General features: G+C 37.9%; 1 protein-coding gene across 1 annotated transcript in view; it reads right to left on the bottom strand.

Annotated features, from left to right (window-relative positions):
- Positions 1–11,936, bottom strand: part of DIAPH2 (diaphanous-related formin 2) — a gene marked incomplete at both ends in the record, with an annotated part of 150,142 nt that overhangs the window by 26,344 nt on the left and 111,862 nt on the right. The window contains one exon of the mRNA XM_010141468.1: positions 6,942–7,106. Within this exon, the coding sequence (XP_010139770.1) occupies positions 6,942–7,106 (165 nt within the window). The remainder of the gene's footprint in view (positions 1–6,941; positions 7,107–11,936) is intronic.

The raw sequence follows: 11,936 nt of genomic DNA on the forward strand, positions 1-11,936 counted from the left end.
GGTTTATTTCACAGGTGCTTTTTCAAGGACCCAGCTCTCATACTGTCAGCCCATGAGTTCCATCTGCTAAATACTTATTTACACCAGACTACTGCCTTTTTTCCCTAAATACATTTATAATGCAATTTAAAGATTTAATTCCTTATTCAAAGAGCTGCATTCACACAAACGTGAGTGAACCAGTCACCACTAAGAAAACTGGGTACAAGATATAAAGTAATATCCCTTCACTGAAGGAAAAACTTCTCTGCATTTCATAACAACTATGCCCATGAATGCCTGTTACCCAACTCTTTTATAGGCATTATTACAACATCGGGGGTTTTTGACTCAAAATTCACACCTCAGACTATCTGCATTAAAGGGGAGCCCACAGAGCAAACAAAATCTGAAGCGTTTAAAACTGTGTATCAAAAAAAGAGCACTTCCTATCTAATATAGTTCCTATCTAGATATTTCACAGAACTTCCACGAAGCCCACAACTGTAGTGATAGGAAGTTTTTGCCCATTTGCAAACACAGGCACTGAGATTTGGTGGATGTTTTTAAACACTCCAGCACCAACACAAACATTCAGAAAGTGACAGATAAAAAGTATTTCTGATCATTTGATAGAAGCTCTGCGAGACAGCGGGTTAAAGTGAAGAACCAACCCAGAAAAGAACACACTGGCATCTTGCTTCAGGCAATTGATTAATCATTATTTGATAAGAGCCTGAAACAGTATCAAACCAAAATATATCAGGTTGCAGTTGTGCCCAAGGACAACAGAAATTTGTGCTTACTTTCAATGGAAGAAAGGACTAAATCAATGAAATCTAAACCCCATTTCTTCCTCGAAATAGTCCTAAATATAAAAAGCATATTATTATTCAGTGAGTCTACTATTTTAACAGGGAGGAAAAAAACCTCCAAAAATCCAAACCCCCTATTGCTCCTTTAGATTCAACTTTTCCATAGTCATCAGCTCCAAGAGAACAATAAATACTCATTTTTTTTTCTTTTCCTCCAAGCTTGATTTTGAATCTTGTTCCATTTGCAAAGGAGAATCATGCTGAAGTGTTTTACTGATTTCTTGTGATATGCCTTGACTACAGTGAGGTTATCAAGATATACTCAATCTGAAAATCAAAGTAGTAAACATAGGCAGAGGTGACACATGCACCAGGAAAAATCTAGTTAAAAGCTCACTTCAAAGGAGGGGACCATGAGGGACAAAATTTCTAAGTGTAAGAGACAGAGAGGTAAAGTGATGCAAACTTTATTTCATTGTCTCCCTACACTCTTGGCTCTGTTTCCTGCAAAAACGGTGAGAGAAGCCTGGGGATAAAATAGGAGCAGATATAGAATAAAAAACCCAAACAAACTGTTTCTTCTACCTGCAGCTCTAGGATGATTCAGTATATTGCAGCTCAATATAATGCAGCTTAAATGGCTCTCAAGGAATATTTGGTTAGATTGGTCAGAGTGCTGAGAGTTTATTTGGCTATTGGCAATCATATGATGGGCAGTTTTCATGGTGTCACCTAGACTGGGATTTCCTAACCATCACACAGTGCTTTTTCTCCTTCTAGCAACGCAGACCAGCCCCCAAATTACTTATAGTCTCATACAGAGGTAGACCGATGTTGATAAAAATTAAATACAGATGATTAATTTGGTATGTGAACGGAAAATTTGTAACTGGACAGTTTTAAAGACATAAAACAACCAACAAAACGTCCACAAATAAGTCGGTCTCTGGGGTAATTGTCTGTTGCTCAAAAAAGTATTGGAAGTGTTCCAACGGCAATCAACGTCTCACAAAGGAACGGAGAAAGGATGGTTACTCTGTCAGCCCACACTGACCACTTACCATTTCCTCTCCCCCTTTTTGTTCAGGGATAACAGAGTAACGACTAACTCACACGGAAAATTTTTTTGGAAAATAACTTTAAGAGAAACCACTGGACCCAAAGGAGTATCACTGTATTGCTGGTATGTTTTGATCAGAAGAACGAAGGATGAAAAAACAACATTAACGGTTCCAGAAAACGTTTCTCTCATACTCTACATCTCGTCATTCAGCCTAACCACTTCTGAATGCTTTGACCACATGGAGGTGCATTTAGTAAATACCATTATCTGCCCAACTTGCAAAACACAAGCAGTTAGAAAAGATGATGTATGCACTTTATTTCAAGTAATAAAATGGGCATTGTATTCCATTCGATACATGGCACTTCCTCTAACAATCATCAAAAATCTTCAACATGAGTTTCCAAAAGACCAGCTGTTTCCTTAACGTTAAAATAGCTTGATATGAGCTTTATAAGACAAACACATCTCAAGCTCCAAACCTACTTTTATATACGTACACATACAAACACTCACAAAGAATTTTCTCTGGGACCTGGGGACATGCCATTCAGAACATATTTCTGATTTAATTTTTAAATTCATCTTTAAAAACATTCATCTATATTCAATAAAACACACTAGCTGAATTGTATGACTCTGTAACATTAGATACTCTTTAGTTGTAAATGAAAAGAAGAAAAAATGTCAATGCAATCAAATCTGTTTAGTCAATCTTGTCGCTTTTAAACAGCAAAAACATCCACAACATCACAGATTAGGCAAAGGCAAAACCAACTAATAGCTGTTGCGCGAAGGTAACGGACGTGAAGTCTTTCTGAGCACTCACAATTCAACATAGCCCCTCAAAAATCAAGGATCCTGAACCATATATGCTGCAGAGTCAATTAAAACACAATGTGTACATGCAAAGCATTCACTGTCTGTAACTAACCTTCAAGGAAAGCCTTCTCAAAGCTCAAGAATCACCCATCCTGCCATGCAGGAGGCTGAGGAGGTGGGGCAGGGGCCAGCCTGGCTGAACAGGGAGCTCTCACACAAGACGGAAACCTTGAAGTCTGGAAGGACAGCTACAGCGTCCAGGAAGAAAGGAATTTTGAAAGTCAAAGCTCGGATAGAAATAAAACTAGCAAGAGTTGTGAAAAGCAATGAGAAAGGCTTTTATAGCTACAGTGACAGACAAGGAAAAGTCTGCAGATGAATGGAGCATGGAACCTAACATTAAAGAAGCAGCTGCGGTACGCTGGGCTGCCTTCATCTCAACCTTTGCCATCACTGTTTCACAGGCAGTTCGGGCAGCTCACTGATGGCATTGCGAGGACCCTATTTCATCAAAAAGTGGTGGGACTCAGGGGACATCTCCAATGCCTGGAAAAGGCAAATAATGTGTTTATCTTCAAAAGAGTGAGGAAAGCCTGGTGAATTACACACTAGTCAGCCATCGCTTCTGCTTTCAGGAAGATCACAGAGCAATTCCTTCTGAAAGGCAATTCCAGCTAAATAAAGGAGAAGAAAGTATCTGGAACCAGCCACATTGGACTTACCAAGGATAAATTGTGCCTAACCAACCTGACTGCCTTGTCTAAGGAGATGACTGGCTCTGTGGATGAGGGGAAGGCAATGGATGTTATCTACATAGGCTTTAGCAAAGCCTTCAACAGTCTCGCACAGTTATGGCATTTTCATTCATGGAGATACTCAAAACTCAGTTGGCCAATGTCTCACGCAGCTTGAACTAACTTCTCCACTTGCCTTGAGCAGGATGCTGAACTCAAAGACAACCTTAGTGTCTCCCTCCAACCTAAATTACCTTATGATTCTATGCTTTGTCTTGTCATAATGAGAAGTGTTAGCAACAAAAACAGAAGCAGCAATCTGAAGAACTTCTGCGTTTTTAACTTAAAATTGCTAGTAGCAGAAAAAAAAAAGTTTTATCAATAGACCAGGCATTAGCAATAACAGAGGAGAATGACAACGAGGAAGAAAAGTCATCAATATTTCAAAAACATCTGGAATTATACTTCAGGATTTTTACCAAAAAAGCTAAACCAAAAGTTAACAGGACCACTTATGAGAACACGTGCAGGTAGTACGACTGTCTGGACTAGACACGTTTAGTAAGTATGCACGCTCCAGGGAATATTTGGAGATGCTGTATATCCTCAGTTTTTTCTGATTGCTCCTGAACTCTTACCAGTAGTTATGACTTTCTTTTACAGTAAATTCCACAGATTCCATGAGTTTCAGCATTTTTTTCCTTTCAGAAAACTCTGCAAGGGCATCAAAATGCTGCAGAAAATCTTAATTCTTTTTCATAATTTTTTCCTTATAAAAAATACTGTACTGTGAACTTTAATGCTTGCCCTAGGCCTTCCTCAAGTGTCTGGAAAAAAATTAAATCCCTGAACAACAATCTTTCTGCCACTAAAGTCTACAAGGTTCTGCTCTAGTGAATAAAATAAGTCAAGAAATTCTCAAAAGACCTAATTACAATTACCACTGCTACTACTGGATATCTCAACAAGAGAACTGACTGAAGCACAAATGATGCAAAGGAAAAGAAAGTGTCTCCTTAAGCTACATAAGCCTCAGATTTCACTTTTTTATACTGAAGCATTACTATTTAAATTAGTATGCATCATACACACGGTCCAAGTTCATTTCCTATTTAATGATTTCTTTTAAAAGAGGCTTAGAAGATAAAAGGACAGATAAAAATTTTAAAGGCCATAGCATCAGATAGATATAATTAACTATTTAGACCAACATGTAGCATTAGAACAGTACCCTAGCAAATTATTTTATCTACTTTCTAAAATTATAAAGCAATTCTCTGGAAGTTCAGCAAGACTATTTGTGGTATGCCTTTTCCATTCAGAATACAAGTTTAACATTCCAAACCAGAACACAGAACTTGACTGTTCTGACTCAACAAACTATATTAATTTATAGAAATGGAGCCTCCAGGATAATTTTCCACCCTAGAAAGGCATTTTATTGCAGTTTGTTAGTATTAGGTAAGATGTAAATATCGTACGAATATCACAAGGACTGACCATGCACAGGTTTGTAAACCTTCAAAAGCCGAAAGGCCCCCAGTCCCTGAAATATCTGCTGGACTGTGACCTTTGCTGGAGAAAAGACAGAAATTGGCATCTCTAACAACGTCCCCTTAACACAGAAGGCACTTTAGGTCAATGAGGAAATACGACGATTATGTCTTGCAATGCATTAATTTGCCAGGCGTACTTACACCACTAGATGAAGGTTTTGATGAGATGTTATGAGAACATGACAAGCTCACACCAAGGATTGTAATAATATACAGGTGAGGTTATCGTGATCTGCAGTAAGAGGCAAGTGACCACTAGTTCACGACTACCTACACAGTGCCTTCCAGAAGGATTTGCCCATAGCTACTCCTTTTATCAATTTTTTTTTAAAAAAAAGCTGTTAGAATCGATGCAGTATATAAGTAAGAGATTCATTACATTTGAAAAAAGCCGAGTAGTTACAATCTGCTGAAAATCCACAAAATCTACTTGCTCAGAATCAGATGTAGCAGAAGAAAAAGGATTCACCTACAGAGGATGTTTAAACTTTCTCAACAGCCTCTCCCTCTCCTATTAAACAGCAATAAAATCCAGGCAAGCCCGGTGCCTGCTTGAGTGCTGACCAGCACTCAGAACCTCTGCTTGTGCGCTCACGTACCAACAGCAGAGTACAGGAGACTTTGGCAAATGAAACCCAGACACAGTATTTCTCAGTACGCGTTATTAGGGTAGTTATACATAATTTACACCACTGTTCCATAACCAGAGAGAAGTGTTTGCAGAAGTACACACGTATAGAACATTAACCCGGGGATTATGTGTAAACAACAATTAAGAGTTGTTTGCACAAGCAGACTCAATGCCTTCATTACTCTCATCACTACAGCTGTTTCAGTGCTTAAAAATGAAGTTAGAACCTTTCCAATCTTTGACAGCTTCCTAAAACAGAGAGAATTGGGGATTTGAAGCTTTTTTCTAAGTACAAATGAAATGAGTTTACACTGAAGAAAAATTTATTCTCAATTCAAATTAAAATTCTTCTGTGACTATATCACCACCTGAACAATAAAGTGAATACAGTGAATAAAATATTTCAGTAAGCGTTCATAAAACAGGACCTCATTTAAATGAGGTAAATTAGCAAATATTTGAGAGAAAAAAAGTTAAGGCAATTCAGGCCAAATTAAAAAGAATAGTTAATTATATTGTAGTAAAAGTTTCCTAATAAAGTAAACCCAGCATGAAGATACTGTTTTAGTTATTCCTCCATCACACCGAAACTGAAAGTTCTTATGATAAATTAAGGCAGCTAGTGGCAGACAGACAGATCAGGGAGCCACAGCTATATGGTAAACAGTGGTATTTCCAAGTAATGTTAATATTCTCCAGAGACACAAAGTGACATTCTAGGCATCTGCCTTCCCTGTACACCTTCCTCTGGTGCAGCTAATTATGGCTCCCAGACAGCCACGAGGAATGATGACAGTAAACCCATTAAAAAACTTTGCTGATCAAATTCTCAAATTCCTTCATAAAAAAGCCATGCCCTGACACCAGCTTCTCTGGATGACTGGAAAGAGTAATATAAGCATCCAAGTGAACTTCATGAGTTCTGTCAGCAATACAGAGCTCACCTTCAAAGTCTCAGCACCACACCATCACTAAGGCATGAGCCGAATTCTAACACACTATGAATGTAATCACACTCATTCAGGACTTGATTTTAACACATTTTTCTGTATCACGCCTGTTTGTTGTGTGTCAACCAACAGGCACTTTTTTTTAAAAGAGGAAAAATATTTTCTAATTATCTTACGTCTTAACCTCACTGAGAGCTGAGTTGGCAAGTTACAAACTGGATGATGATAGCTATCAGTGACCAACATCTACATAGTGCCAAAAACATACATTCAATTTCCTGCCACTCAGCAAAACAAAGTCAAATATAACAAATAGAGAGAAGAGGAAAGAATTAAAATTGGGAGAAAGAACATGAAAGAAAATATAGAAGATTTTGCAGACATTACTCACCAAAAATAGAGTTCTGAAGTTGCTCAGATCACCGAAGAATTCTTCCACGCTTATTGTTTTGGGATCAAAGGTAAAGTATTCTCCCAAGTTTTCATACAACTTCGTCATGTTGTTGTGCATGTTGGACAATTTTTCATACTGCTCTCGGGCACTCTCAGCAAAGCTGTAAGGTTTTGTTAAGGAAAATGATTCTAATGTAATCTAATCTAACAGTAAAAAAGAAGAAAATTCAGTACAGCAGTTAGGACTGGAATATTTGGTACTGCTGTTCTACTTCCAAACATGACATTTTTATGTGTTAATGTTCACATACCTGCAATTTCACACCAGCATGAGGTGGTGGCACACATTTCCACCAAATGACCCCTTTCCAATGGTGAAGATTTGCCAGTTAACACACTACACAACTGACTTCATAAAATCACCAAATACCTTGGACCTTCTTTGTGTAATGAATTCTGTAAAATACATTCTACGAAAAGACATACTGAAATTAAGTTTGCTGTGAGTTTGACAACATAATCAGATGTTCCACTCTGCTTGAGTGATGTCACATCTCCTTTACTACGCACGTGTATTTCACATGTCAAATTTGCACTGTGTGTAAGTACCGGTGACAAGTCACCTAGTGTAACATCTGATTTCTTTGCCTTTTAGTACAGATGTCTCTTTGTGGATTCTTTAATTCCTCACCACCTAAGCTCAGCTTCTGCCTCAGGCTTCCTGTACTACGTACAGTTATTTGGGGCACATTTTCAACTATGTAATTTCACAGAACTTATAAAAATGGAATATCCACCCACCTGCCCCAGTTAACTGACCAACACCTTTGAAAAATCACCAGTAAGAAAAACCCAATGGAAAACAGAAGTCTTTTTTCCATTCCGAAGTGTGGAAGTCTAGAAATCAAACTGAGATGGACTTCCAATGCAGCACGCATCATTAAAATTTTGGTGTGATCCTTTTAAATAGAAAACTGTGGCTTTATTTTTCTTCCTCCCCCCCTCCCGAAGAAAATATTTTTAGAATGATTCATTTGCAAATACAGGAAGAATGCAAGCTTCTAAGGGAAATATTAGTTTGCCCTGAAACAATAAAGTCTCAGTTTGCAGTTTTCTTCTGTTGTGGTTTATATACACAAAGATACAAAGTCACAAATCACTGTACAAAAAAAAACCAAACAAAAAACCCCAAACCAACTAGTGCACGATTAAGCTAGTTCTGCTGATACTGAATTGTAGCTGATGAAAGTGTGTTGTACGTATCAAAACCCAAGAACAAAAGACACAAGTTATTCCCCGAACTACAAAAATCACACAGCCTGGCTCCCCGTGGCTTTTGCTTGTAACGACTCTCTTGCATGCGGATTCCGATTCTTAATACAGCAGAGTTCATGCTTCAACCTTCCCCCATACTCGAGACTCCAGTTTGAGACTCTGCCTAGTATCACATTTCTAATTACTCAATACTTTCAAGATCCCTGTCTCCCTCCTCAAAATAACAACCAACCTGGAAACAACTTGGAGGAAAGAGATACAGAGAAATTGTACTGAGATTAGACTAAATCCAAAATGAACCTTCAGGAAATATTCAACTAATTGCAGAATAGAGAAAGGAAATTCAGGTGGATCATAACATTCCTGCAGTGTTTGAATACTGTCGAGTACTTCAAAATTTTCACATAGCTTGTAGCTGTATGCAAGCCTAATGAAGATGAAGATATCTTCCATTGGAAAGATGCCTAATATTTCACCTGGATCTTCCTGCTTTAGCTAACGGTAGAGTACGCAAATAGCAATTTTAAAATTAGTTCTTAAAAGCAAGATTGAAAACTTTATATAAAATACATTTTCCTCCCGAGAAACTTGTTTTCCAAGTAATCCTCTCCTTCCTTAAAGCCTCAGTAGCATCAAAGGAAAGATGTATTCTTTTGTTTGCTTATAGTGCTCATTAATGGTAAAAAGTAGAAACCAACAACGTGATGGATCTTAACATACAAATATCAAGATTTTGAAAAAGTCATATCTACCTATAGAGTTTCATAGCAGTGCAATCACAGTAGTAATACCTATATTTTCAGTTTATTACAATGAAGTTTAACCTGATGGGTAGAATTTCAAGCTCTGACTGTTGAATCACTCATCTTCATACAAGACAAACTTGGTATAGTTCAGTCTTGAATGACATTAATGCATTAAATAGGTAATAATGGCACATTACTGAATTATTGAGCACAATCTGAAAACCTTATAAAACCAGGAACTGCTGTAGAGAAAGCAGACTGTCTTGAACAACTCACCCAAAAATACCAGGAAAAAAATATGAAGATATGAAGGAATATAATGATAAAAATGGTATCTATGGTTCCTATAAAAACCACCTAATATAATAATACCAAATTAATACACTAAATATTACTGTAAAGTCTGAAAGGAAAAATAAAAAACCTTCAAACAGTCCAGATTTGAAATTAGTTTTTCAGGACAAAGCTCCTAGAGTTAAATTGCCCACTCAGGTTGTACATTCCACATGAGAAATAACAATAGCAAGCACTATAAAGAAAACACCCAGTACTGCGACTGAAACTAGAAGACAGTTGGAAGTAACACTGTAGAAAGTTACAACGTAATTTCAACATTATTAGTTTTTACCTAACAAGAACCACACTGCAAATAAGAAGTGCCACTACCAGATGGTTTGTAAGCCAAGAGAACATCGTTAAGATGGATGAATGTGATGAGCAAAGAGAAAAGAGAGTATTTTAAATGTACTTAACTTTGAAGAAAACAAGTCAGTGCCATAGAGACAATGTTTTCCAATCACACACCACCTGGTACTAACAAAGTCACTTTGTCACACTCTATATGCTTCACACAATCTTCATACTTACAAAATATTGGTAACTGGAAACATCACCGTGGAACGTACTGCTTCAAGTCACTGCAAAGCCTGTCAGGGCAAGAATTCCGGAGAAGCAAAGCCTTACTTGCCTACACTATTTCATGAAGGAACATTATTGAAAAATCTAAGCTATCAAAACTTTGCATAATAGAAATACTTAATTCCAACCGTTTTCATTAGTATAGATTGAAGCTTTAATGAGTGCTCATTTAGAAACTGTAAACAAGGCTTCAATCTTACTATTCTGAACCAAAACAAAATCACATAACTTTCACATGTAAAAGATGCTCGTTCAACTAGGACAAATTACTTTATTCATAAGCTTGTTTTTCCACATACACACAAGAAACACTTTAGTCTCTTTCATAAGAAAAGTCTAAACCAATAAATAAAAAATAAACCCCCCACTTGGAAACATTCTTCCATCTTCTGTACTGCCTTGGTTTCAGCTAGAATAAAGTTAATTTTCTTCCTAGGAGCTGGTGCAGTGCTGTGTTTAGGATTTAGGCTGAGAATAATGTTGCTAACACACTGATGGGATAGGTGTTGCTAAGTAGGGTTTATAGCAAGTCGAGGACTTTTCAGCTTCTCACGCTGCCCCGTCAGAGGAGCACAAGGAGCTGGGAGGGGACAGAGCCAGGACAGCTGACCCAAAGGGGTAGTTCATACCATATGCTGTCATGACCAGTATTTAAACAGGGTGGGGGGGCAAATGGGCTGGGGGACACCGTGGTTTGGTGTTTGGCTGGGGTTTAGTCAGCAGGTGGTGAACAACTGTATTGTCCATCCCTTTGTAAATTCTACTATTAGGGGTAGTTCATACCATATGATGTCATGACCAGTATTTAAACAGGGTGGGGGGGCAAATGGGCTGGGGGACACCGTGGTTTGGTGTTTGGCTGGGGTTTAGTCAGCAGGTGGTGAACAACTGTATTGTCCATCCCTTTGTAAATTCTACTATTATTATTTTCCCTTCCTTTTCTGTGCTATTAAAACTGCAAGTTCTACTCTCCCCAACCCTCACTCCTGATACTCTCCCCCATCCCAGCTGCGAGCGGGGAGTGAGCGGCTGCATGGTGCTTAGTTGCAGCTGGGGTTAGTTAAGCCACAGCAAGTACCGTACCTGTCTCCCCAAGGTCCATATAAACCAAGAAAAAACGTGTTTGTAAACCTGAGTATGTGGTGACCTACTGCTTTACTACAATTAGAAAGTACAGCACTGTAGCGATGACAGAACCATACCCACCCGCCATCTAGGTAACTCTGTACCAACAATCCTTACAGAAGATCTTAAACACTTATTTTAGTGGGTACTAGGTAAAGGAAAGTTTATGCCCTTTAACCCTTTTCCTTTTTAATACAACTGCAGAAGGCAACTACACAGAACTACTCTGAGATTTTCTAAGTGCAAAGTTTGAATTTTTGAAGAAGGGTTATTCAGTTTAAAATTTACAGCTGTCTCCTGACAGTGCTATCCTGTTTCACTATTTTTAACGCATCTCCCGGAGATTATTTAATAAATAAATTACTGTTCAGTCACTGGTACCAAAACGTTAACATATGCTTTACCATGCAACCCAGTACAAATCCCCTGCATGTCATGTCTCTAACTGCAAACTAACAAAAAAAGAGAACTTTATGCCTTTTCAGTAACAAACATACAGACCATCATGCAGACCATTACCTTACATTATCCTTATTATTTTATTAACTTTTGTTGCCAATTTTCCGTTATCTACTAATTCCATTTTTTCCTGACTCTTCACACTATTAGAGAGATAGTGAAACCTCCATTCCTTTTTTCTTTTCTTTCTTCCTGAAAGGATTTAGTTTATGTGTTTGCTTTACAATTGCCAAGTACTTAAGCTTCCATCCAGTTCTGTGGTTTGCTTGACAGTGACCACCAGTGGAGGGGGGTGTGGGGGGGGAAGTTTAGATACCCAGATGGATAATATTCTCACTGCAGAAATCCTTAAGTGTAGTATCAGCATCAAAACACAAGTAAATGCTAGTATGGCTGTATAAAGCCAGATGCAACAACTGGAAATATCCGTTTTGTAAGTAAAGATTTTTTTTTTAATTTTTTTTTTTTTT

This window comes from Buceros rhinoceros, unplaced genomic scaffold, assembly GCF_000710305.1.
Source record: "Buceros rhinoceros silvestris isolate BGI_N320 unplaced genomic scaffold, ASM71030v1 scaffold6288, whole genome shotgun sequence".
NCBI classification, from domain to species: domain Eukaryota; kingdom Metazoa; phylum Chordata; class Aves; order Bucerotiformes; family Bucerotidae; genus Buceros; species Buceros rhinoceros.